Source organism: Ochotona princeps, chromosome X, assembly GCF_030435755.1.
Source record: "Ochotona princeps isolate mOchPri1 chromosome X, mOchPri1.hap1, whole genome shotgun sequence".
Lineage (NCBI taxonomy): Eukaryota > Metazoa > Chordata > Mammalia > Lagomorpha > Ochotonidae > Ochotona > Ochotona princeps.
Genome location: NC_080865.1, coordinates 73547864 through 73571534, shown reverse-complemented (window position 1 = coordinate 73571534; position 23671 = coordinate 73547864). Strand labels below are relative to the sequence as shown.

The 23671-nt window shown below is 37.7% G+C and overlaps 1 protein-coding gene across 4 annotated transcripts in view; it reads left to right on the top strand.

Annotated features, from left to right (window-relative positions):
• The first annotated feature begins 904 nt into the window (after positions 1–904).
• Positions 905–23671, top strand: part of AMMECR1 (AMMECR nuclear protein 1) — a 121895-nt gene continuing 99128 nt past the window's right edge. For 3 of the 4 annotated variants that reach the window (XR_009244593.1, XR_009244592.1, XM_058659112.1), the window contains exon 1: positions 956–1530. Coding sequence is in view for 2 of the 4 variants with exons in the window: in XM_058659112.1 (XP_058515095.1) it covers positions 1067–1530 (464 nt within the window). In the remaining 2 variants the exon portion in view is untranslated. Of the gene's footprint in view, positions 1531–23671 lie in introns of all 4 variants that reach the window. The other variant, XM_004590187.2, reaches the window with a different exon arrangement.

Below are 23671 nucleotides of genomic sequence, written 5' to 3'. Positions count from 1 at the left end.
TTAGGTGTCCAGAATTTCTTGAAAAATTTAAAAAAATGAATATTAAGAACGCTGTCATTATACACCTGGACAACAATCTTTCTGCTTGTGACTGAGCACACTACCTGCCCTACTCACCTGTAACACTTATTTGCTACAGGTGTACTGGGAATTACTCTGGTCCCAAGCCAAATGAAGCAAACAAACAAACACAAGCTGAAAGCCCATTGCTGCAATTCTCAACGTATAAGGAACATCTCCAGCCAGTGAGATGCAGTGTAGTATTTTGGTTTCTGCTTATAAACGTTTTGATGAAGCTAGAAGGGGGAAGTCGGAGGGACAAGAATAAAATATATATATTCAATCAGGCTTCACGATTTGTGAAGAAGAGAGTATTTTTTTTTAAACTCTATTCTTGGAAAACCCCCAAGTGTGTGCTTAGCTTGCAATTAAAGGCACCACACTGTGGCCATTTCCCCGAAGGTTTTGTACAAACTTTGCAAAGGCTGTCTCAGGTGTGGAGCTCTGATAACCTGCTTGCTTACACTCCAACAGTCCAGGGCCAGAGTATTTGAGGCCGAGTGGCTCGAGTTCCACGCAACTGGGCTCAAGTGTCACTAAGGCGCTACGTGCAGCGAGGGTCGGGACTTGCATGCTTACTCCGGACTTTTCTCTCTCCCTCCACCTCTACTCCCACACTGGCTTCCTTTTCCCCTCTTCCTCCCTGGCCATGCCCACCTCCTCCTCTCTTTGCTCCCCTGTCCACGCTTCTGGTCGCTTTCCTTTCGCCTTCTTTCCCTTTGGGCTTCCTGTCTTCCATCCTCTGCCTGCCTAGGGCAGGGTTTGGGATTAGGACTGCGGGCGGGACGGGCACTAAACCCCTGGCAAAGAAAGCGCGGGGCGCGCGCCGGCACGAGGGCGCGCGCGGGGCAGCCTCGTGGCCAGGCAGCCGGTTAGGGAACGGCGCGCGCGCGTCCCGCGAGCCCCCAGCGCGCCCCCGGCGGCCGGGGCCGCAGCGTGCTCGCCCCCGCCGCCAGCTCGCCTCACTTATGGGTCGGAAGCGCTGCGTGGGGGAGAGTGTTCCAAGATGGCGGCGGGTTGCTGCGGGGTGAAGAAGCAGAAACTGTCCAGTTCGCCCCCCTCTGGCACGGGTGGCGGTAGCGGCGCCTCCTCCTCCCACTGTAGCGGAGAGAGCCAGTGCCGAGCTGGGGAGCTAGGACTAGGAGGCGCCGGTACTCGGCTCAACGGGCTGGGAGGTCTAACCGGAGGAGGTAGCGGCAGCGGCTGTACCCTCTCTCCCCCCCAGGGCTGCGGTGGCGGCGGCGGGGGGATCTCCCTGTCTCCACCTCCGAGCTGCGGAGTGGGAACCCTACTTTCCACGCCTGCCGCCACCTCTTCCTCGCCCTCATCGTCCGCCGCCTCGTCCTCATCGCCGGGCTCTCGGAAGATGGTGGTGTCTGCAGAGATGTGCTGCTTTTGCTTCGATGTGCTCTACTGTCACCTGTACGGCTACCAGCAGCCCCGGACCCCCCGGTTCACCAATGAGCCCTAGTGAGTACCGTGCCCTCCGCCGCCCTCTCCTTTGCGCTCGGGATAGGGCTTAGAGTTGAGGCAAAGTGCGAGTCCGTCTCCTCGCCGGAGGCTGCCCCGTGCTCCTCTCGCTGCCCGGGTCTCCGGAGCTACTCAACTTCAGGAAGGGCACCCCGCGCATTCTACCCTCTGAGGCCGGCAGCCCACACTTGGAACAGGGTGCTGCTGCGAGCGACTTGCCCGGGGTTCCCAGAGGTGTTCGTTCTCTCTTTGCAATAACTTCCAGGAGTTTTGCTCCCCGGTTCCTCGTCGCTTTCGCTACTCTCTGCCCCGTCCAAGTTTTGGAGATCTCGGTTACCTCAGGTGTAGAGCTCTCCTCACTTAGGTTTTCCATTGCCCCGTGTGAAAATATCGCGGCTCTTCCCGCTCCCCGGATCTTGCACTTGCAGAACTACTTTCCCGTAGCAGGGTGAAAAATAGCAACTATCTAACTTCTGTTCTGTTAGTGATGGAACTTAGCTCCGGAGCTTGTTAGAAGGCTTACCCATTCCTTTCCTCTGCGTTTCCTTTTGCCGGGGTGGGAGTGTTTGAAAACACATTTTTCCCTTACTATATATTTTTATCAGCATACCCATTAAAATGTGTTTCTAGTGAATTGAGCGCACGGCCGGCTTCCTAGCAGAGAAGAGTGAGACCTTTTTTTTCTTTCCCTCATTCTACTGTTTGGGTAATAGCTCATTCAATGAGAGCTGGCCCCACAGAGCCACTGTCAGTTTGTATATTAAGCGTACATTTGCTTTTGTGTCAATCTCACTTTTTAAGAAATCTGTGTTATACTGAAACGATCTGAGAAGCAGCTTGAACAGTCCAGCAGTACATGTGTAGGAATTTTTATGGTTTCTTTTGGTTTTGTACTCTTAATTATTTACCCTTCAAGTGTGTGGTTGGCAACTGGTTAAAATAGCATTGTTACGGCTAAAAGCTCGGTTGGTTCCAATCTTTGTCCGTTTTGTTGTGTGGGACATGAGAGCTACACACACATGTATATTATTTGTGTAAACTGAATGTGAACTGGCTTTTCTTGAGTTAAATCCTAGATAGAATGTTAATACCAGGAGAGGGCAGAATGAGAGGGTGATTGTTTTTATTATGTATACTCAGCAGCCACAAGAAAAATAATAGAGAAAAACTTCAGCAAAACCTATACTGAAAAGAATCAACCCCTTTTCTAGTCAAGATGAGTGATCCTTGTCTCATGTGGTATATACCTGGATTGATCTTCTTTTACAAATTGTGCTTTTCATTTTGTGAGATTAGAGGATTGAACTTGTACTGGATAAGTATGAACACTTCTGCTTAGATGGAAAATACAAAGTTACCATGTAAAGTGGAAAGTATAATAAAGTGTCCTGGAAATTGTGCACGTTTGTATTGTTTGTGTTCTCTGATACTTTAAATGTCTTTAAGTCTGTGTAACTCTTCTGTGTTCTGACCATTTTCTTTTAGACTTGGTTATCTATGGGCATTGGCTCATGAGAAAGGCACGAAAGGGCAAACAGACAAGTGCTTTGTCAAATACATTATCCTTATAAATTTCATAGTGTTAATTCTAGGAGCTTAAATTCTAAGTCCACACCTTTATTTAGCCAATTTATTTATCTTTCTGGGAAAGTAAATTCATTTTGAAGTAAAATTCATTTTGAAAAATAACACATAAAGAAAAATCCATGAAGTGTCTGTAAGTTATTTGTGACTTTTATGTACTTTCCTGGATGCCTGGTTATACATAAAGGCTGCTCCTGGGATGATATTTGTGCAGTCATGGGACTGCAACAATTCACTCCTGTTTAGTTCTTGAGCTGTTACATGAGTTTGGCAAAAGCTGTTTTAGTATTCACGCTCCATTGCTCCAAAGTGTATGAGAACACACTTTCAGGAGGTGCTATTTTCACACATTTTAAAGTGAGTTTGAGTTAACTGAATGACAGTAATAAGAATTTTAAAAGGATAGTGAGCTTGACCAGTTCATACAGAAAATGGTTGGGAAATGTATTTTCACAGTGGTCACTTGTCATACATATTTAGATATGTGCTTCTCTTCGCATACCCCAGAAGCTAGGTTTCTTTTTTGTGAAATCAAACAGATAAATCTGATACACTTTTCATTGCTATGAATGTATTGAAATGCTGGTGGAAGAATTATAGCTAGTATTATTTAGCAGGCCTGAAATGTGTCATGTATTCCTTAAAACAACTAATTTAGACACTGAACATGACCAAGTGGAGAGTGACAGGTCACTTAAGTGGAATGAGGACTGCATCCTATTTTAATGCATCTTAAGCGCATTTTTGAGATTTATTGTGGAAAATTCAAGATTTCTTGAATATAGGGGTGAAATGACTGATAGTTTAGCAGTGACTTGGTGACCCCCGACACATTTTTTTCTTTTACATACATAACAACATTGTGTACTTACTAGTGTGGTTTTGTGCTAGGTGCCCTAAGACATGTTTTTAGGTTTGATTTCCTCCAGCCTGCTAGTTTTATGTCACAGCAGCATGTTTCAGGTACCTTATCTGTTCACCAGAAGATGTGCTCTTGACAATTTCAAATTGTCATCTGCAAAAGATACTGTTTTCATCTCCTGGGACGTTTCTGTCAGCGTGCACACGGTAAGCCTGTCTTTCTTCGGTTTAGAAGTTCAAAATACATCCGTTACTCTACTGACCTTTCCATTCTGAAAGGTAATCCATGCAGTTTTCCCAATATATATTTTCCATGAACTTTTTTTGATGACGCTATGTATAGGAATAGGCTGTGTGAATACAATTTCTCTGTTATTGGTGCTTTTTTTTTTTTTTTTTGTAATTATTGTTGTTGTTTCTACCCCACTGCAGTTGGCTTTATATGGGCATATTAGTCCACAGAGATAAGGTTCAAGACACAAGAAATATATAACTTCAGGTGCATTTATGCCAAGTCAAAACTCTTGGACCTGTATTCTAGGGGTTCCACATAGTCATTTTATAGGAACCTGTTTGCTACTGCAGACTAAAAGGATCTGCTCCTGCCGTGGCTTCAACCAGTTAGACTCAAGAGCTGTCACGTTCAACTTGGCCACACATTGGAATGACATGCAAGTTAATACAAACATGGAAGCCTGGGTCCCAGCCCCAAAGTCGGCCTTAACTGATTTTTAGTGAGGCCTTGGAATCAGGGTTATTGAAAGTCATCTTCAGATGATATTAATACTTAGCCTAGGTGGAGACCCGTGAGTTACATCCTTCTACGTCTTTATCTGGAGAATTGTACTCATTTTACCAGAGTGGGGAAGTAAGTAGTTCCTTGGAATTTATATGTTTATGAGCATCCTGGTTTTTTTTTTTTTCTTTCTATCTTTTTGTACACAGCTGGTTTGGAAAACACTTGCAATGGGGTCTGCAGGAGAGGTCACCTGGGAACTGGTTAGAAGTGTAAGGCTTTCAGGCCTCACCCCTTAGACTTGTTGAATTAGAATCTGCGTTTTAACAAGCTTCCCAGGTGATTTTTAGGCACACTAAATTTGGAAGAGGACTAGTTCTCAGACTTAGGCAAACATCTTCATCTCCTATAGTGCTTATGAAAACACAAATTGCTGGGCCCCTTTCCCAGAGTTGGTGATTCAGTTGGTCTGGGGTGGGGCTGTGAATTTGCATTTCTAACAAGTTCCCTGTTGGTGCTGATGCTACAGTTCCCAGGGCCACATGTTGAGAACCGCTGAGCCAGAGAGAAGTGGGGGACCTGAATTAGGACTTGAGTGACTGCATGAGAATGGATTTTTTTTTCTGCAAGTTTCCAGAATAAAACTTCCTGTTATGTCGCAGTCCTTTATCATATGCGTTCCAACTTAGTTCTGGAGAGATTGAATGCTGTCAAGAGCTGGAGATTCAGAGGTTCTTGGGTGGCTTTAGCCTAGGAATGAGCCATAGAAGGGAGAGAGGGCAATTCTTGGCAACTTGTGGAATGGTTTTAGTCCTTTCACAGGCATTTTTAAATATGAGAGGTCTATTTTAAGGGTTAAAGGCAGCATAAAGTGAATTGTATTGATTGTAGTAAGTAAAGCCCCTTTTGTTTCCATAAAAATGCTTTTCGTGATTGGCTCATTCGGTAATATATTGTGATAAGATTTTAAAAGCTCTTACTTATGCTCATGCTTGCTGCATTTCATTTAAGAATTCTTTCTAATTAACCAAAATAAATATAAAAGGATCCTGTTAGGGCGCTGAAATTGTTCAGTCCTAGATCTTAAATGCTATGTTGTATGTCACATGCCATATACTTTTTCCAGGTCTTACTCTTGTTGAACTTAATGTAATAATGTAATGCTACATTTTATACACATTGTATCACATAGAAGATTCTTTGCTGTTAAGTGTCAATGAATGTAGTTTTCTGTTACAGTGAATAAAATCCATTTTGAAAAATTCACTGCTTGACCCTGCAGATGTTGAGAGACTAATCAGATGCTTGGGCAGTTAACTCCCTCTTGCCTTGCCCAGTGGTTAATTATTGTTTTTCACATGGCTTGCCAGAAATTGGGTCGTGTTAGGGAAAATAGCCACTTTGTATCACCTAAGTATTAGCAAGATTACTGCACTATAAAACAGATAATACAGCTCAGTGTATTAAAGTGATATTAAATCAGCATTTTAAACACAAACTAATATTTTTTTCTAATGAAGATTGACCACAATAGCTGGACAAGCATTCCGCTAGGCTATGACAAATTTCCTTATCCATGCTAACCTAAAGTTACTAACTTCTATGATTGTAATGTACAGCCTTTCTTCACAAAGAAAAATATTGTCTGAAAACCTGTTGTTGCTTTTTAAGGGTTCGGTGTAATTGTGTGTGTGTGTGTGTGTGTGTTTCTAGCAGTGTTGATTTACATTAGAACACAATCTGATGTCCTAGCTTACTGATAGGAAAGAGGGCAGGCATATCTCCTTTGTCATTTCTGCTCTAAAATCCGTCAGTGACTGAAACAGAAGGATATGGAAGTATAAGTTACAAAATTATTTTTATATCTGTGTATAAAGGTGTATGTAGGGCAAAGTATATTTAGTTAAAATGGAAATGCAATCCTTAATTTACCTTCTTCCCCATATGGCCAAAAAAGCATGATAATCTAACTGATAATTTTTCTTGCTTATGAATTGTGTTTTTACTGCATTCAGGTTCCCTTTAATAGGTGACTGCCAAGAAGGGATCTGTGCTGAAAACTCAGCCCAATGGGAAGATCACTACTAAAAATGCTATTAATGTATGCATGAATTGTTAGAAAAACAAGGTGTCTGTTTTTAAAATATATATGTATATGATATTCATATACTTGTCTTCCTGAAACTGTCCAGTTTTGAAACTGAATTTGTGTTACACTTAAACCTTTTATCCCAGTGGAGTGCATTTTTGAAGTTAGTTGAGCTTCTCATTTATAGATAATTTTACCTTTGGGGAATGTATATATGTGAAACGCTAGATCTTGTGTAGAGATTAAAATTTCCAAGTTTTATTGATTTCAATAGGTGTTATTCAGTTCTCTCAATGTCACACATGCTTGCCTGTTATAAAGTAGCACAATAGCCAGGACTTCTACATTTAAATTTTCTAAAATGGTCTCGTTTTCAAACTTGTGTAATAATGTCTCTTTTTGATACTATTCTGAATCAACTAAGCTAAGTAAGTGAAGAGGTGCAGCAAAACTCAGCACTGAGTTTTGAGAGAATGGACTTTCAGTGTGCAAGCTGTCTTTCTACAGTCAGTAATGGGACATTTGCTCACAGGACACTGGAGACAATGTTGGAACCGTGTGTGTGTGTGTGTGTGTAGGTGGGAAGAGAAGACTCCCAGTAGTAAACTTTAGAGTAGAGCTTCTGTATTGAGTGTTGCAAAGACCAAAAATAAGCCTCAAATGTGTGTAATATAACAAAGAGAGCCCAAAGACCAGAAGTACAGTGTAATAGTATAGTTGGTTGGATGGTGCTTATGTTACATTTGGTCCAAGTATAAGTGGCATCTTTTATAGCAAGTATGGGTGTATTTTCTACTACAGCTCTTAATGTCTCATACTTTCAAACTTACTCAACCTTAAGGATGTTAGTGTTGAATTGCTGAGTGGAAATTATATGTCACTGGGAAAAACTGTGGTTTTTTTTTTAAAGCATATGCATTATGCTGAGTTCTGTGGTTAGAAACCCGAGAAATTAAAGAACTAGTCCTCAGAATTTCCACTCTTGTGGAAGAAAGAATATAGATATTGAATTTGCTTAAAATACTTAAGGATATGTGTATATGTTTGTAGGTTAGCAATGTACAGATAAAATGTGTAAGCATGGAGATGACATTGAATAAAGGAGTGGTCAGAAGAAAACTCATGGGAGGCGATAAATAGAGCAAGGTTTTTAAATGGACAATGTACAGGGATTATTGGTGAAAAGTGCATGACCAGTAGATATTTCAAGTCTGACTTGGTTGTTCTGAAACCAGTTGCTGTGACTGCCACACCCTTCACCACAGTACTTGGGGATTCCCAGCAGCTGTCTTCAGTCAGCAGCTTGCACTCTCAACATCCTTCCCAACACTCCCTTTCTCTGGTCTCTGAAGATCATGATACTTCAAGCAGATCAAAAGAAGTCCTTGGGCTGGAAACCCTCTGGGAAGGCTGAATAAGAGATTTTACATCTGATCATAGTAAGAGAATAGTGGGATTGGGATTGTAATGTAGTGGTTAAGGTTGCCACCTGTGAAGCTTGCTTCTCATGTGGGTGCTGGTTTACGTCGCAGATGCTCTGCTTCCAGTTCAGCCCCCTGCTAATGACCTGGATAAAGCAGCAGAAGGTGGCCCAAGTACTTGGTCCCCTGTCACCTATGTGGGAGAACTGGAAGAAGCTCCTGGCTTTGGCCTGGCTCAGCCCAGGCCAATACAGCCATCTGGGGATTGAAGCAGGAGATGGAAGATCTTTCTCCCTCTCTTTCTTTTTTGTGTTTCCATCTCTCTCTCTTCCATTCTCTGTAATTCTTCGAAATCAGTCAAGAAATCTTAAAAAATAGAGTAGTATTTGTAGAAGAGTCCTCTCTAAGGTGAGATCAGTCTGAAAAAGAATCTCAGGGTAGAGAAGACCAGCTAGATATAAGATCATAAGGGCAGTACGAAAAACTGCCGTTGGAGAGTGAGAAATTCACATCAAGGGCAGAGTTTGTGAATGCTGAAATGTTGCAAAACTAAGAATTTGAAGAAATTATTAACATTTGCAGGGGCTTGTACTCTAGGACCAGGTTTTGTGTAGGAGTGCAAAGATTGCAGCTCACCTGTTTTGTTGGCTTCCATCATTGCCTCTTCTTTTCTTGGCTTTGTGCCAAGCTATTCTTGTGCTCAGGAGAAGTTTGTTAAACAGCTCTGTTGGGATTGCTGTGAAATTTGATCACAGTTATAAGAAACCTCCATACACTCTGGTCACCTGTTCTCTACTGTATCTAATTTGAGAGAAAAGAGAAATGTTGGTTTATAGAGTTTGGGTGAAGTCTAAGACTATCAGGGAAAAATATTGGATGAGAACCTGAAATTAAGTGACTATATAACAAACATTGGTGGATAAAAATAGTAAGTTCACCAAATCCGCATTGACAGAGGAAGTGAAAAAGAAAGACTTTGGACATGATTCAGAGTTTTTAGGACTGGATGACATGGAGGATGGTGATGACACTAAACAACAAATCAAAACAAAAACCTGAGGGTTGTGAAGAATGAGAAGTAAATGGTGGGACAGTGAACTAAGATTTCTTAAAAATATATAGTTCCAAAGATTGACAGTTGTTAGTGATATTTCCTTTTGAATTAGCAGAATAAACAAGTGACAACAAAGCTATTGTGATGTTTTGGTTGGTTGGTTGGTCTTTTGGAACGTTGCTGGCCTCTTTTTCCTACTTCTGACTTTGAAGTCTTCAGATGGATATAGGTCAGTGGTAGTTTTCAGGTTTATATTGCTGGGAAAAATAAGAAAGAATATTGGGGTTTTTTTCTGATGTAGACTTAAACATTTTCTCAGTCTTCAGATTTGTCCATTTGCAAAGCAGTCAGTATTTCTTACATTTCTTAATGTGTGTATCTTAGTGGTGCCTTCAGCACAGTAGAGCCTTGTGAAGAACCATCTGAGGAACTTGTATGTCCATAACTTCAATTAAGTGAAATTTCTGAAGGGCTTTCTTGTACTATATTCTAGGTTCTGTGTTCTGGGGCTTATAAAATACCGTAGATTATATCATGATGAATCTGTTTTTGCTGTTTTTCTCAATAATGAAGGACAGGTGTTATCAGTTGACAAGATCAGCCATATTGTTTTACGGTCTTGGCTGTCTTCAGTGGATGAACACATATGAAAAGTCCTCCTTTGAGTCCAGACCTACTAATACTGGTTTTGTTTTTCAATAAGGTATGTGATAGTCTTGATGATTCTTGCCTTTCCTCTATCTGTTTCATTTTACAGATAATCCACACTGTGACCCAAAGCCACATGCTGGGAGAGCACAGTTGACTGTATTATGCAATATCCTGCCAGAAGATGCTGACCAGCTCTCTAGTAATGGAAAGTAGTGAGATTGACTTAACAGTCTATATAGTTTGCCTTGCCATTCCATCCATACACTTTTAATGTGATCTGTAAACATGTGACATGTAATTATAGTAATGTATCTTCTGTGGGGATCTTGGATTGCTGCAAGGTGGTAATGTCAGATGTTTCTGCTTTGCTTCAGATGCTAGTAGATCTTTGAGTTGTTCTTACAGAATGGAATCTATGGGAGATTGATTTTGGTGCTATCAGCCTAAGGGGTCCCACAGTACTGTATCTATTTCAAAGAAATACTCATGTGTTAATCACATTAGAGTAGTTTTTTTCTTTGACATCATTATTGCTTATAGAAACCTAACAACTATAATGTTACGTATAGGTGTTTGGGGGTGTAAATAAATTAGGTAGCTGGTAAAACTTGGACTTCAATACCTATGGCATTGTCATAAGAAAAATACCCTGGGTATGCTGCTTCTGAACAACGGTGAGGTAAGTGTTTAGGCAATGGGTACCTTTTAACATTTTTTTCTAGCATGGAAAGGGTAAAATGGTGTTAGTTATTCAGTAAAGAAATGTCTCGTCAACTGTTCTGAACTTTTCCTGTGTTGGAGTGGTGCTCCCAACACATTTCATGAATTTCCCTAGGATTCAAACAAATCAACAAATGTAAATATGAACCGTGCAATGAGTTCTTTTGCATTTTAAGAATATGAAACTGGAAACACTTGCCAAGTGTTTTGCCGGGAACTTGATTTTGTGGCATAGCTCTTTGATGTTAGGAGTAGGTATGGGGTATTCAGTGGTTACACATTTTTGTTCAGTTCATGGATTCATATACCCCTACATTCTTCTACTCATCAGTTCCAAAAACCTCACAAGAACAAATGGGAGTGATGTTGCTTCTATTTCTCTGACACTAATGAGGTGCTATGTGGTTTGTGGTGTTTTACTCCACAAACTCTTCCAACTATTGCCCTGTCTGGCAAATTGTTTTGTAGAAATCCACTCTCCCACACTGAAAACATTGGTTGTGTGGAGAAATAGAGTTATGCAGGGCTGGAGGCAGGAATACAGGTCACTTGGGAATCAGGGAAGGAGAAACATGAATTGTATAAAGTGAGGTGACATTTGAATTCTGGGTAGGAAAGGGAGAGAGAGGGACATGAACTGGAAAATGATATTGCAAGAGGCATGGTTATTTTCTATTACACAAACAAAGAAACAAACAAAACTGTCCCTTTTTAGGACCATTGGTGCTAGCACTGATGCTTCAAAACAGTTTATTTTTCGGGAAGGTATTTGGTGCGGTGATTAAGACACCACATTCCATCTTGGTTTGATTCCTGGCCTCTTCACTTCCCATCCACCTTCCTGAGAATGTGTACCCTGAAGGAAGCAGGTGGGTCTCTACTACTGAAGGAGGAGACCTTCATTGAGTGCAGGCTCCTGACTTTGGCTTGGCCTAGCCTGGATGTTGTAATGGTACAGGGAGGACAAACAGATGGAGGATCTCTATCTTTTTGGCTATCTCTTTGCCTATCTGTGTGTCTTTGCCTTTCAGATAAAATGAAAAAAAAAAAAAGTCCTTGCAGGAACAAATTGCACAGCTTGAACTTTAATAATAAAAAAGAATCTCCTATTAAGAGGTTGTCAGGATCGCTCCTGATTCCCCCTAATAAAACAAAACAAAACAAAAACAGCAACAACAACAAAAAGAGAACCTGCTATGGGTTCTCTGATTACTTCCAAGAGACCACCTTGAAAACTTTGTGGTATCATCAGAATGAGGCCTCTGTAGACTTTTGGAAGCTATAGTACAAGTTAGCTTAGTATACTCCAAAGAGCATGAATATCTTTGGTTATTACCTTTATTTTTGACTTGTCTATGAACATAATTAGAAATCTTCAAGCATTAAAATACATATTAAGAGTCTTCAGATATAAAATATCAAAATATGTAAAATAAAATATATAAAATTTTTAAACCCACATGTTTATATATTAATAGCCTCCAGCCAGATATATGAAGTTTCTTTTACTTAGTTTGCTCTCATTCTGTTACAGAGGATATGTTAAAGTATGATTCTTGATTGGATACAGAGTATATTGGTGAGAAGCACATGTGTGTGTTTTCTTTCAAGTATCTTCTTATAGGACCTATGATGTTCAACATAGTTTACAAATTATATTTTCACAGCTATCTGGAGTGTCAGCCAGTTTTTGTTTAATAAGTTTCTCTTTAATCATATACCTGTATGCCCAGTTTTTATTTCTTTTTTTATTGTGCTGAAAGCACAACATGAGAACTCTTAACAAATTAAAGGTGTATAATGTAATACTATTAAGCTTAGCCACAATCTTGAGCTTATTTTTTTTTAAGATTTATTTATTACAAAGTCAGATATACAGAGAGAGGGAGAGACAGAGAGGAAGATCTTCCATCCGATGATTCACTCCCCAAGTGACCGCAATGGCCAGAACTGAGCCAGTCCGAAACCAGGAGCCAGGAGCCTCTTCCGGGTCTCCCACGTGGGTGCAGAATCCCAAGGCCTTGGGTTGTTCTCACTGCCTTCTCAGACAACAAGCAGGGAGCTAGATGGGAAACTGGACTGCTGGGAATAGAACCTAGCCCATATGGGATCCTGGCGCATTGAAAACGAGGGCTTTAGCCACTAGGCCACCACGTCAGGCCCTTGAGCTTATTTTTAGAAGTATGTAATAGTGGCTCTGCTTAAAGAAAGTCATGTTTTTATAGGAATCTTGGGACTCATTTAAAAATTAATATTATGAGTATATATTAAAGATGCACAGAGCATATGTACAAGAGAGTCTAATTTAAGCTTTGATGTATTTTCCAAATTTTCAAGTTGGAATTAAAGACACCATAATCAGAAATAGCCATTTTAAATGTGTTTCAACTGGTAACATTTCAATTAGTATTTGACCTTGTATTTACCATTTGCTTTTATTAGTATACTTAATACAATCTGCTTGCATTTTAAAAGAATTTTATTTTCTATCTTTCACTGTTCATGCTCTTTTCCTTAGGTTTTTTTTTTTTTAATATAAACTTGCTAATGAGAGTATGAGAGATTTGGGGCAGGCCATTGGCCTAGTGATTAAGATGTTCACATGCCATTTTGTTGAGTCTGTATTTGAATCCTAGCTGCAGCTCCAAGTCCTTATTCCAGCTTCCAGCAGTTGTGAAGGCTCAAGTAACTGGAAGCGTGCCATCCACGTGGCCAAGCTGAATGGTGCCTTCTAGCTTTAACTTGGTACAGCCCTGAGCATTGCAGATGCTTAGTACAACCCTGGCCAGTGAAGGAAGGGAGGGTAAAATCTCTCTTATTCCTTCTCTCTCTTCTCTCTGCCTCTCAAAAAGTTTTAGTAAAACTAAATCTCTCTTTAATAAATCAGTGAGAGGTCCTAATGAAGCTTATGGAAGATGAGAGTTATGAAAAAGCTACATATAGGTTCAATTTTTTTGCATCAAAATAAACTTATTTTTAATTTCATTTTTAAGTACTTTTGAAAGTACCTTTTATAAAGGAAATGTATTGGACAAGCAGAAGTTTTACTTTTGTTCATCTGCTTTTATAGATAGACAAACTAAGTCAATAAAGAAAAACGTTCATTTTGATGATTTCTAGGAATATTTCTAAGAAAATGTAGATCCTAAAAGAATGAAAAACTAAAAGAAAACTGTATAATCACATATGCTAAATAAGGCCTCTAAGTGCAGATGAAATTATATATATATATGTATAACAATTTAGCAGTTCTTATAATTCCTTATACTGTTTCTAGAGAAAAGTCACGTGTAAATGTGGCAGTGCATCTGTGAAATCGTAGATGTAGTCAAGGCGTGGGTTTTAAGGTTGTTTGCTGGCTTTCTACACAGTGTGCGTGGTTTTTTTTTTATTAGCAGAGGTACAGGTTTTCTTTTTTAATATTACCATTTAATTTGTCATTTATCAGTTTGAGTTCTAGAATACTGTTCTAAATTCTTCCATTTAGAGAGCCTTTGCAGTTGTATATAAGAAAGAATTTCACCATGTGATTACCCCTTTCCTTACAGGTTTTAGAATGCAAATCAGTTCAAGTCCCGAGATTTATTTGCCAGTAAGTACTAGCTGAAGACAGTATATAATACAACAGTGCTTATCTTTAAGTCTGAGATAGCACTGTCCGTATTCTGGCTTGTTTCAATTCAAGTAGTGTAACTGTTGTAGCCATAGAACTATGCTAGGCTGCTTTTTCGGTGTGGGTGAGGTGTCTATAAAATAGGCATGCTTCTTGTCCTTAACCCATTGTTACCCATTTTCCTATATATGAACACCTATAAAGGCTTAAATGTACCCATATGGTAACTTTGAAATAAATATTATGTTGTTGAAATGTTTGTAGAATTAAAAACTTGGGACTTAGTGAGTTAAAACAGCTTGTAGTCAGATTGAGGAGACAAGATTCATGAGACAAATAATGAGATAACACAAATCAGTTCAAAAAGTTACTGGAAAATGTGTATCATGAAAAAGCTGCATGAATTTCAAACACTTTTTTGCACTTAAATAAACTTACATTTTAAAATTCCATTTTCCAGAAACTTTTTAAAGTAGCATTATACAATTCAACAGCTGAGATAGTGATAGAGACAGTGAAGGCAATAGGAGTTTGCACAGAGTACTGTAGGATGGGTGTGTACAAGAAGGCTTTGCAAAGACGGCTTCGAGCTCAGTATAATTTTGATAGGTGGACAAAAGCGTGCCAGGCAGGAAAACAACTTACACATAGAGGTTGGGATGAACGGTAGTGGTCAGTGAGTACCAGTCAACGCCAAATGAAGGGGAAAAAATCAAGCAAAAGGGGACCTCTCAGGAGCCTATAACTAATTCAGGTACTAGGAAATGAAGGTCTATCCGTTGAAAATTTTCAACTATTAGTGGCTTGCGAACTGCCTCTTTCTTGGTAGTGTTTTTCTTTTGTTCAGTTAATTATGCCTCAGCAGCTTCTTTAATGTCATGAAGCCTGATCAGAAGACTGAGAAATGGCATAAGCAGGAGTCTGCTGTGTAGACAAAGTGCTTTCATTCATCAGTGGACATTCAGCATAAGTCAGATTAACACTGCTTACAGCACACTTTGCCTGAGTGCCTTCTATGCCCTTCTGAAGTTTAGTATCTCAAATAGGAATTTGGAAAAATTGTCTAGCTACAGAGATTATGCAATTTTTAAAAGAAACTACCTTAGTTATTTTAGAACTAAATGGGTATGAACTATTTTTCTCCCTAAGTTAATGAATTAATTTTACTTGATTATTGAAAATTGAATGTAAAGCAGGGATTGGAAACTATGTTAATTATGTGAGGGCTGTATCTAATTGTTGAATGATATCCTTTATGACATTAGCTTAAGCATTAAATTAGCCTAATGCACATGCTGCTTATGGATTTTGAACATGTCCTGTTTAAGAAGGCTGTAGCTCATTTGGCATAGCACTTAAGCTGCCAGTTGGGACACCTGTGTCCTATATCAGAGCGTTTGGGTTTAATTCCTCATTCCAGTTCCCACTTCCATCTTCTGTCATGCACGTCCTGGGAGGCAGTAGATGATGGCTCAAGTAGTTGGGTCCTAGCCATTCTAGAAGGAAGCCAAGATCAAATTCTTAGCTCTAGTACTAGGCCCAGCCTGGGCCCCTCATCCTGGCCACTCGTAGACATTTGGGAAGCCAATTAGCTAGTGGGAGCTCTCTTCACTCTATCTTTGCTTCCAATAATTAATAAAAGAATGTTACAGCTATAAGACACAAAATATATGAAAGAATATGTAAAGGTTCTATACTATTAGACACAAAGTTCTAAAGTAGTTTGCTGAATTACAATAGAGCAGCAAATTTTTACTTTATGTTGAGCAGTGATGACTCTTTAAAGAAAACAGAAGCAAAATTTTCAGTCTTTTAAGGCTATGAATTGTCTTTAATCATTTTAGTAAATCAGCTTTGAACTAAAACTTTTTCAGTGATCTGTATAAAATTAATTTAATTTTATTAGCTTTCCCCCTTTGTTCCTTAGAACATGTTTCAGAAAGTAAGGAAATTACTTCCTAAATATGTAGCTATTCTCTGACGGTTTATAACCACATAGGCATGGCTGTTGTGTCAACATACTCAGAAAGCAAACAAACAAACAAACAAAAATATAGCATTTAGCTTAAAATACACTAACAGTTTCTGTATGCAGTTATAAGTAAATGAACTCTTTCTCATGTCATCTGCTAGAATCATAAATCTGAATTTGAGTTATACATTGCTATAACAAGATAAAAAGTATCCCTATGTTAAAAGAAAATAGTGGCAGTGAAACATTTAAGTTAAAATGAGCAGATGGATGTTTACTGTGTAGTGACTACAGACTCCTAGTACATAATGACACAGGTCAAATGGAATCCACAAAAGTCCCTAGTCATTCGCAGTGCGCTTAAAATTTATTAACAAAGGTGGATGCCCTCATCAAGGGAGTGGCAGGTAATTTTGTTTATACAGGGTTGAGCTGTTAGAAGGCAACTTTATTTTTCACAGGCTTCAAACAATGTGAATTTTTACAAGGCAGTGACCTCCACAATGTGGTGCACAGTCAGGGGGGCAAGTCAGTACTTTTCTGTTTGGGCTGTGACAATAGAACAAGAAAATCTCCTCAAAGTCAGAAAGTGGTGGAGGTCCAACGGGTCTTGGTTTCTGTCTCCATTATGTTGCTCTTAGAACTTTTGGCTGTGGTTATTTCAATTCAGTGTAGGGAAATTGAAGTCAGTTCTTAGAGAAGAGGAGTGTTTTCATTTTGAAGCTTTCTTTCAGGTTTATGAATAATTGTAAGTACTTACCATCCCATAATAAATCTTCATTAACTTTAACTAACTTAATTCACTTGTATTAGCTCAGCTTGAACTTCAGTGCTTTTGTTTTCCCAGGAAATGTTATATTCATTTGAGTTGTTTTTCCCTTCCATTCTTACCAACCCCCGTTTTGAAGTATACATTTCTAAAGATCCTTCTTTTCTCTGTCCTTGGCGTTACTTCTCTAGAACTTTGCCATTTTCAAATGGAACTGTCTTGAATATCTGAAAACTTGTTCACCCATGTTTTATAGGACTTTTACTACTAAAATTCTATCAGTGCTTATCACTTTACATGATTTTGAAAGTTATTTATTCTGGTTTCCATTTGTGGGAAGTTTCAGAGTGATGAGGATGGAGAGGTTGTAAATTTATAACTATTCATGTTTTTTTTATTTGTATATAAGGAGAGTATATCCATTACTTAACTGAATCAATTTCAAATTGAATAAAACAGAAGTCTGAAAAGTTTCTAGAATTTGTTTTGTGGAGGTTTCAAAGCAAAAGATAAATGAGCAGTTCCCTTATGTGCTTTCCAGTGATTTATTGTGAATTGCGTATCTGCTTCTCTACCTGAAACCATAATGGATATATTTGATTTTATTGTTGGATACTGGCTTCCCTACAGGTACCTGTAAAAAGGTCAAAGTGGATGTTTATGGTTTTCAATGGGATATGGCATTAATCACAATTTAGTTTTTATTCTGTGATTTCATTCCTATGGAAGATTAAAAATGTTTGAAATTATTTCTTCTATTTCATCTTTCCCTGTTCTTTTGTTTTAAACTATAGATTCACATATGTTTATATAAATGCTTCTTTCTTTCCTAATATGTCTATCTATAGTTAGGGCTTGTAAACATAATGAAAAATGTATGCAAGATTTGATTGTAAGTGCATTTTTCTTATTTGGGTTTGATATCTTTCATCCAGTTTCCATAGAAACTTTTAATAGTGCTAGAGTCATAATGTTACTCAAGAATTATCAACTAACATTGATTTGGAAAGTCTGCTTATCAAACTGTGCCATTACCATAAGCTGCCTGAAAGCTGTCCTTAGATTCTAATGTGGGACATTATGACAGTAGGTATATTAAGAAAGAAAGACGCACTTATCTGACATAATGAAACCTATAGCTGTATGGTGGTGTGATAGGGGATAAATTAAGTCACAGAGTAAGCATAGTATCTCTTCTTGGAGTATCAGTTTTCATAATTAAAATTTACAATGCAATTTTTATTATTGACAAACATAACTACAGTATAATATAGAATAGAAAATGCATAAAAATGAAGCATGAGGCTATAAACAAGCTTATGATTTATCATAAACCATTCATGGCAACTCTACAGTTTCTGCTCATTCATATTTTTAATCTTTTTTGCCTACAATGTGCTTCAATTGAAAAATTCAAAAAGTCTAACCTAACCATTCATTGGCTCAGTGATTGCTGACTGATATGAAACAAGTAAGATGTGATAGATAAGAGATAATTGTAATATAAAGCTGTTTTCCATGGTACATCAATAAATCATGATTATGAAGTTTTCACATTTGGAATATTCTAAATTTGGTAAAAAAAAAAAAGGCATCCTTTCATCGTGAATAGATATTTTTCTCAGAGGAGACATACAAATGCCCAACAAAAGCAACAAGTACATGAGAAAGTGGTCAGCATCACTAAACATCAGGGAAATGCAAATCAAAATTACAGTAAGATATCACTTCACACTTGTTACATGGCTGTTAGATAAAAGGTGAATAGTAGGTATTGCCAAAATGTGGAGAGAAAGGAACCCTTGTGCATGGTTTTCTGGGAGTGTAAATTGATACAGCCATTATGAAAAACGTTTTGAAGCTTCTTCAGAAAATTGAAAATAGTACTGCAATGCAATGCAGTGATACTCTTTCTGGGAACATAGGTGAAAGAAATAAAATCAGTGACTTTAAGTGATTTCTGTACTTGTATGTTCGTTGAAGCATTATTCATAATAGCCAAGACAACCAAAGAGCTCACTGCTTGAAAGAAGAATGGATAAGGAAATTGTGGTACACACATACATACATACATACATACATTCACACATATTCACAAGAGAATATTATTCAGCCATAAAAAAGAGTTAAGTGTCATTTGCAACTGCATGGATGAATCTGGAGAGCTATACTAAGTTAAGGAATCCAGGCACAGAGACAAATGCTGTGTGGTATCAGTTGCGAGTGATCTTCAATACAAGTCAGACTCAAAGAAACAGTAGGATAGTGGTTTGAAGGCCCAGAAGGGAGAGGAAAATGAGAGAGATATTTCTTTTTTTTTAAGATTTATTTATTTTTTATTACAAAGTCAGATATACAGAGAGGCGGAGAGACAGAGAGGAAGATCTTCCGTCCGATGATTCACTCCCCAAGCGAGGACTTTAGCCGCTAGGCCATGGCGCTGGGCCCGAGAGAGATATTTCTAATACACAGCATGTGTGGTAATAGATGTATTAGTTGATTTGATTTTGATAATCATTGTATAATGTATATGTTAAGTCATCACATAGTGAAATGTGAATATATATTATTTTTTTAGTTTTCAGTTAAATATTTGAGAAATGATGTACCTTTTTGATGTTATGGTAAATCTTGGTGTTCCTATTTTCATATTAATATAATTTAGATGAAGAAAAACAGATTAAAGATTTTTGACCCAAGGGATTAAAAGGTATCTTTGGAAGTACAGATGCCAGATTAGTGTGTAATTTCCCTCATAAAATGTGTTATGGAAGACTTATTTATTTCATAGATCTGAGTCAAAGTTGAATTGAACACATTTATCTTTAACTTATCTGAAATTTATAACTTGGCTATGAACCAATAATTTTTATGGCTCAAACTATATGCTTACATTAATCATCTACACTATAAATTTACTTTACTTAGAAGATCTTTAAGAAAACAAAATTTTTTCACTTCTTGCGTTATACAGTTTATAACACAAAGAAAGTGACCAAGCCTAGATAGATGATAGGATCACCTTGGGTCTCTTCCTAACTGATTCACAAGTATTAGCGTTAAAGTTGTAGGATTCAGATTCTTCAAAATTAATGTCTCAGAAAAAATGAAAATTTATTTAATCAAGGATCTTAATGGTTGCTCATAAATTCTTGAAATTGCAAGTTTTAAGTCCATTAATCTTGAACATCTATAACAATAAAAATGTACTAGGCAATGTAGCTTTCTTGTTTGCTCATTCTTTTTTTTTAAATACTTAATGTTATTGAACACAAACTGAATAAATGATAGCAGTATAAGTATCACCAAAACTACTCTAGTTGATTTTGTTGAGTAATTTCCTCTGTATTAAATGTATTTAAATTGATTTTTCTAAGAAAGAGCTTAATGATTTTGTAATCCCTCTTATATTGTTTAATAGACTGTCATTGATTTTCAACATTTTTCTTTCTGCAACATGACTATGTGCTGCAACATAATTTTCAAACTTTGAGTCTCATTTACAAGTCTATGTGCTACTTTAAGAGAGGCAGGGATAGTATCTGCCTTCCCTCCCTTTGTCTGCCCAACCCCCCACCCATAACACACACACACACACACACACACACACACACACACACACATACACACAGATTGTTTTCATATCATACCTGCAACTCAACTAATTTCAAGTGAACTGTCCAAGTGAAGAACCACTTCTAATATGTTTGATACACTGTAAAACTTTTTCATACCTTGGGCTCGGCGGCGTGGCCTAGTGGCTAAGGTCCTCGCCTTGATCCCATATGGCCGCTGGTTCTAGCCCCGGCAGCTCCACTTCCTCTCTGTCTCTCCTCCTCTCAGTATATGTGACTTTGTAATAAAAATAAAATAAATCTTAAAAAAAAAAAAAAACTTTTTCATACCTTGTAGTTTATTTTGGCAGTATTATGGTGACTAGTTAATTTTATGTAATAACATAGTAAATATTTTCTTAAAATGTGGTCTGAAGTGTTTGTGATTCTTTATAAAGGTAAAGACATAGATTTTATGATCACATTTTTTTTTTCCTGAAACAAATACATTGGGACCTTTTCTTAGTAACCTTTGGTCTGGTATTGAACTGGTTGCTGTGCTGCCACTCCAGTGTTGACTTTGATCATCTGCAGCCTTTCATGCCCTTTTATTTAAAATTAAAATATGCTAATAGTTAAGAAGGAAGCAATCTTTTTACTTGAAATGCATCAAATGTTGATAACAATAAATGCCTTTTATTGCATGTGTTACCAAACCCATATTTATTGTAGTCATCAAAGGTAAAATGTAGTATAAATAAAGACTGATCAGTTTTTACTCTTCTAATTTTGTAGTTATTCATGAATACCTCCCAGATACTAGCTCAAGTGCAGATTAACATAGAGTTGACATATTTTGCTGGTAACTCAAGAACTTAACATTACCACCTTTTTAGAAGAAAGCAAAACCAGAATGATCATTAAATGCAGGAGAAAGTTCTGGAAGATTGCAGTGACGGCCTCAGAAAAAACTCAGTCATGTATGAAAGCATTGTGATCCTGACAGCAGTTTTCAAAAATATTTTATATATATATATATATATATATATATATATATATATATACACATACACACACACATATATTCTAAAAATTAATGAAATATTTTCAACAACATGAGAAGCATTTATTTAAGACATCTGATCTTTCATGAGAACAGTGAGCTTCATTATGTTTTAATTTATCCTTATCCTGTCTCCCTTTCCCTGGTCTTAGATTGGAAACTGGCAACGTTGCAACCATGGTAACTGTGAGCACTTGTCACTGGAGGGGGCATACTCCCCAAATAGTCTTAATATCCCTAATCTCCAGAGAATTGTCATTAGTTCACTATCTGGCAGATTCCTGGAAAAACACTGTTCACAAGGATTGTCTTTTTTTTATTTGCCTCAGACTCATTCATTGCAAAGGCCTTGTCTCCAATACACTTTTTGAGAACAGTCAGGGGAAATTGTTTAATACTGCATTTACTTGGGGTAGCCAACTTTGAGATCCTGTGCTGATAGGAGGTGAAAGCTACCTTGGAATTGTAAATCATCAGAACACTGAAGGCTTACCCAACACTGGGCCCCTTAGCAAAGGGTGAAAGATCTCTTTAGAGCATTTTAGAAAATCTATTTGGTGATTACTTGACTACCAATCCAGCAGAACAAAGAGTTCAATGACTACACAAAACAGGGAATACAAAATTTGTATACTTAGTCCAAGAAAGTCACTAAAGAAACCTCAGCAGCAACAAGCTGTGAGTACAACTTGATATTCAAACATGCTGCATTATGCTATTTAAATTGTGTAATTTGCAACAAAAATTAATGCTGTAAAACAACAGTAAAAGCCCCAGCAAAGTAGGAAAGTATGACACTAATTGAGAGATTCAAACTATCAATACAAATTGTTCCTGAAGAAACACAGATTTATACTTATCACTAAAATGTACCTTGAATATTATAAACACATTGAAAACCTAGAAGACGTTTCACTTAAAGAATTAAAGGAAAATCTGAGTGATAGCTCACCAGGTAATAAATATCAATAGAAATAGAAAGTTGAAGAACTAAACAGAAAATCTGCAACCAAAAATCGCAATAGCTGAAATGAAAAATTTTTTTACTGAAAGAATTCGGCAGTTGATCTGAGGTAGCAGAGGGAAAACTAAAAAATTTGAAGATAGATTAATTGAGATACTCACATGTGAGAAACACAAATAATCAGGGAAGAAAAATGAACAGAGCCCAGCAGATTTGTGGAATACCATCAAGTATATGGAATACACATAATACAATCTTAGAATTGGGTAAAGGTGAAGGAAACAATATTTGATGGAATAGCTTCAGAAAGCTTCCTAAATTTGATGAAAAGATTAATGTAGATATCAGAGGCTCAATGAACTCAAGATAAGTTAAACTCAGAGGGATCCACACCTGTACACAAGATGGTCAGATTGTTGAGGCAGAGAAACAGAATCTTGAAAGCAGCAAAGAAGGGACTCCTTGCTGGAGAACCCTGGCTGAGGCTCTCCACTAAAAAGGTTAGCAGCTGATTTCTAATAAGCATCTATGGGAACCAGAAGAGCAATAGAATGAAATATTATAGTGCTGAATGAAAGACTGTCAGCCAAACCACTATATCTAACAAAACTATCCATCATAAGCACAAGAAAATTATGATGTTCCCATATAAATAAAACTAGAAGATTTATTTGCTAAACACTTTACAAGAACAGAATCATTGAGTCTGAAATGAAACTGCTGACAATCCCTGACATAAAAAGATTTAACTTGGGATTTTCCAACATTACAATGTGTGAAATCAGTGTATTTTGAATTTTGATTTTTTTCCCAGTGATATTCTTGTATGATACTCTTGAGATTTAGGGCAAAATCAGTAAACTGTAGATTGAAGTCAGCAGCAAGATCACCGAAGTAAACAACTGATACTCTATAATCTATGATATTGATCTGTGACATTTAGTAGATTAAGTGCTTTAGATACCTTTTGACTGATGATATCTTCAGCTTATATATAAATTCATATATGTTTATTGAAGAGGATCTATAGACATTAACTTGAATGTACATGAAGAAATAAACAGCACAGGTAAATGTAACTACATGAATA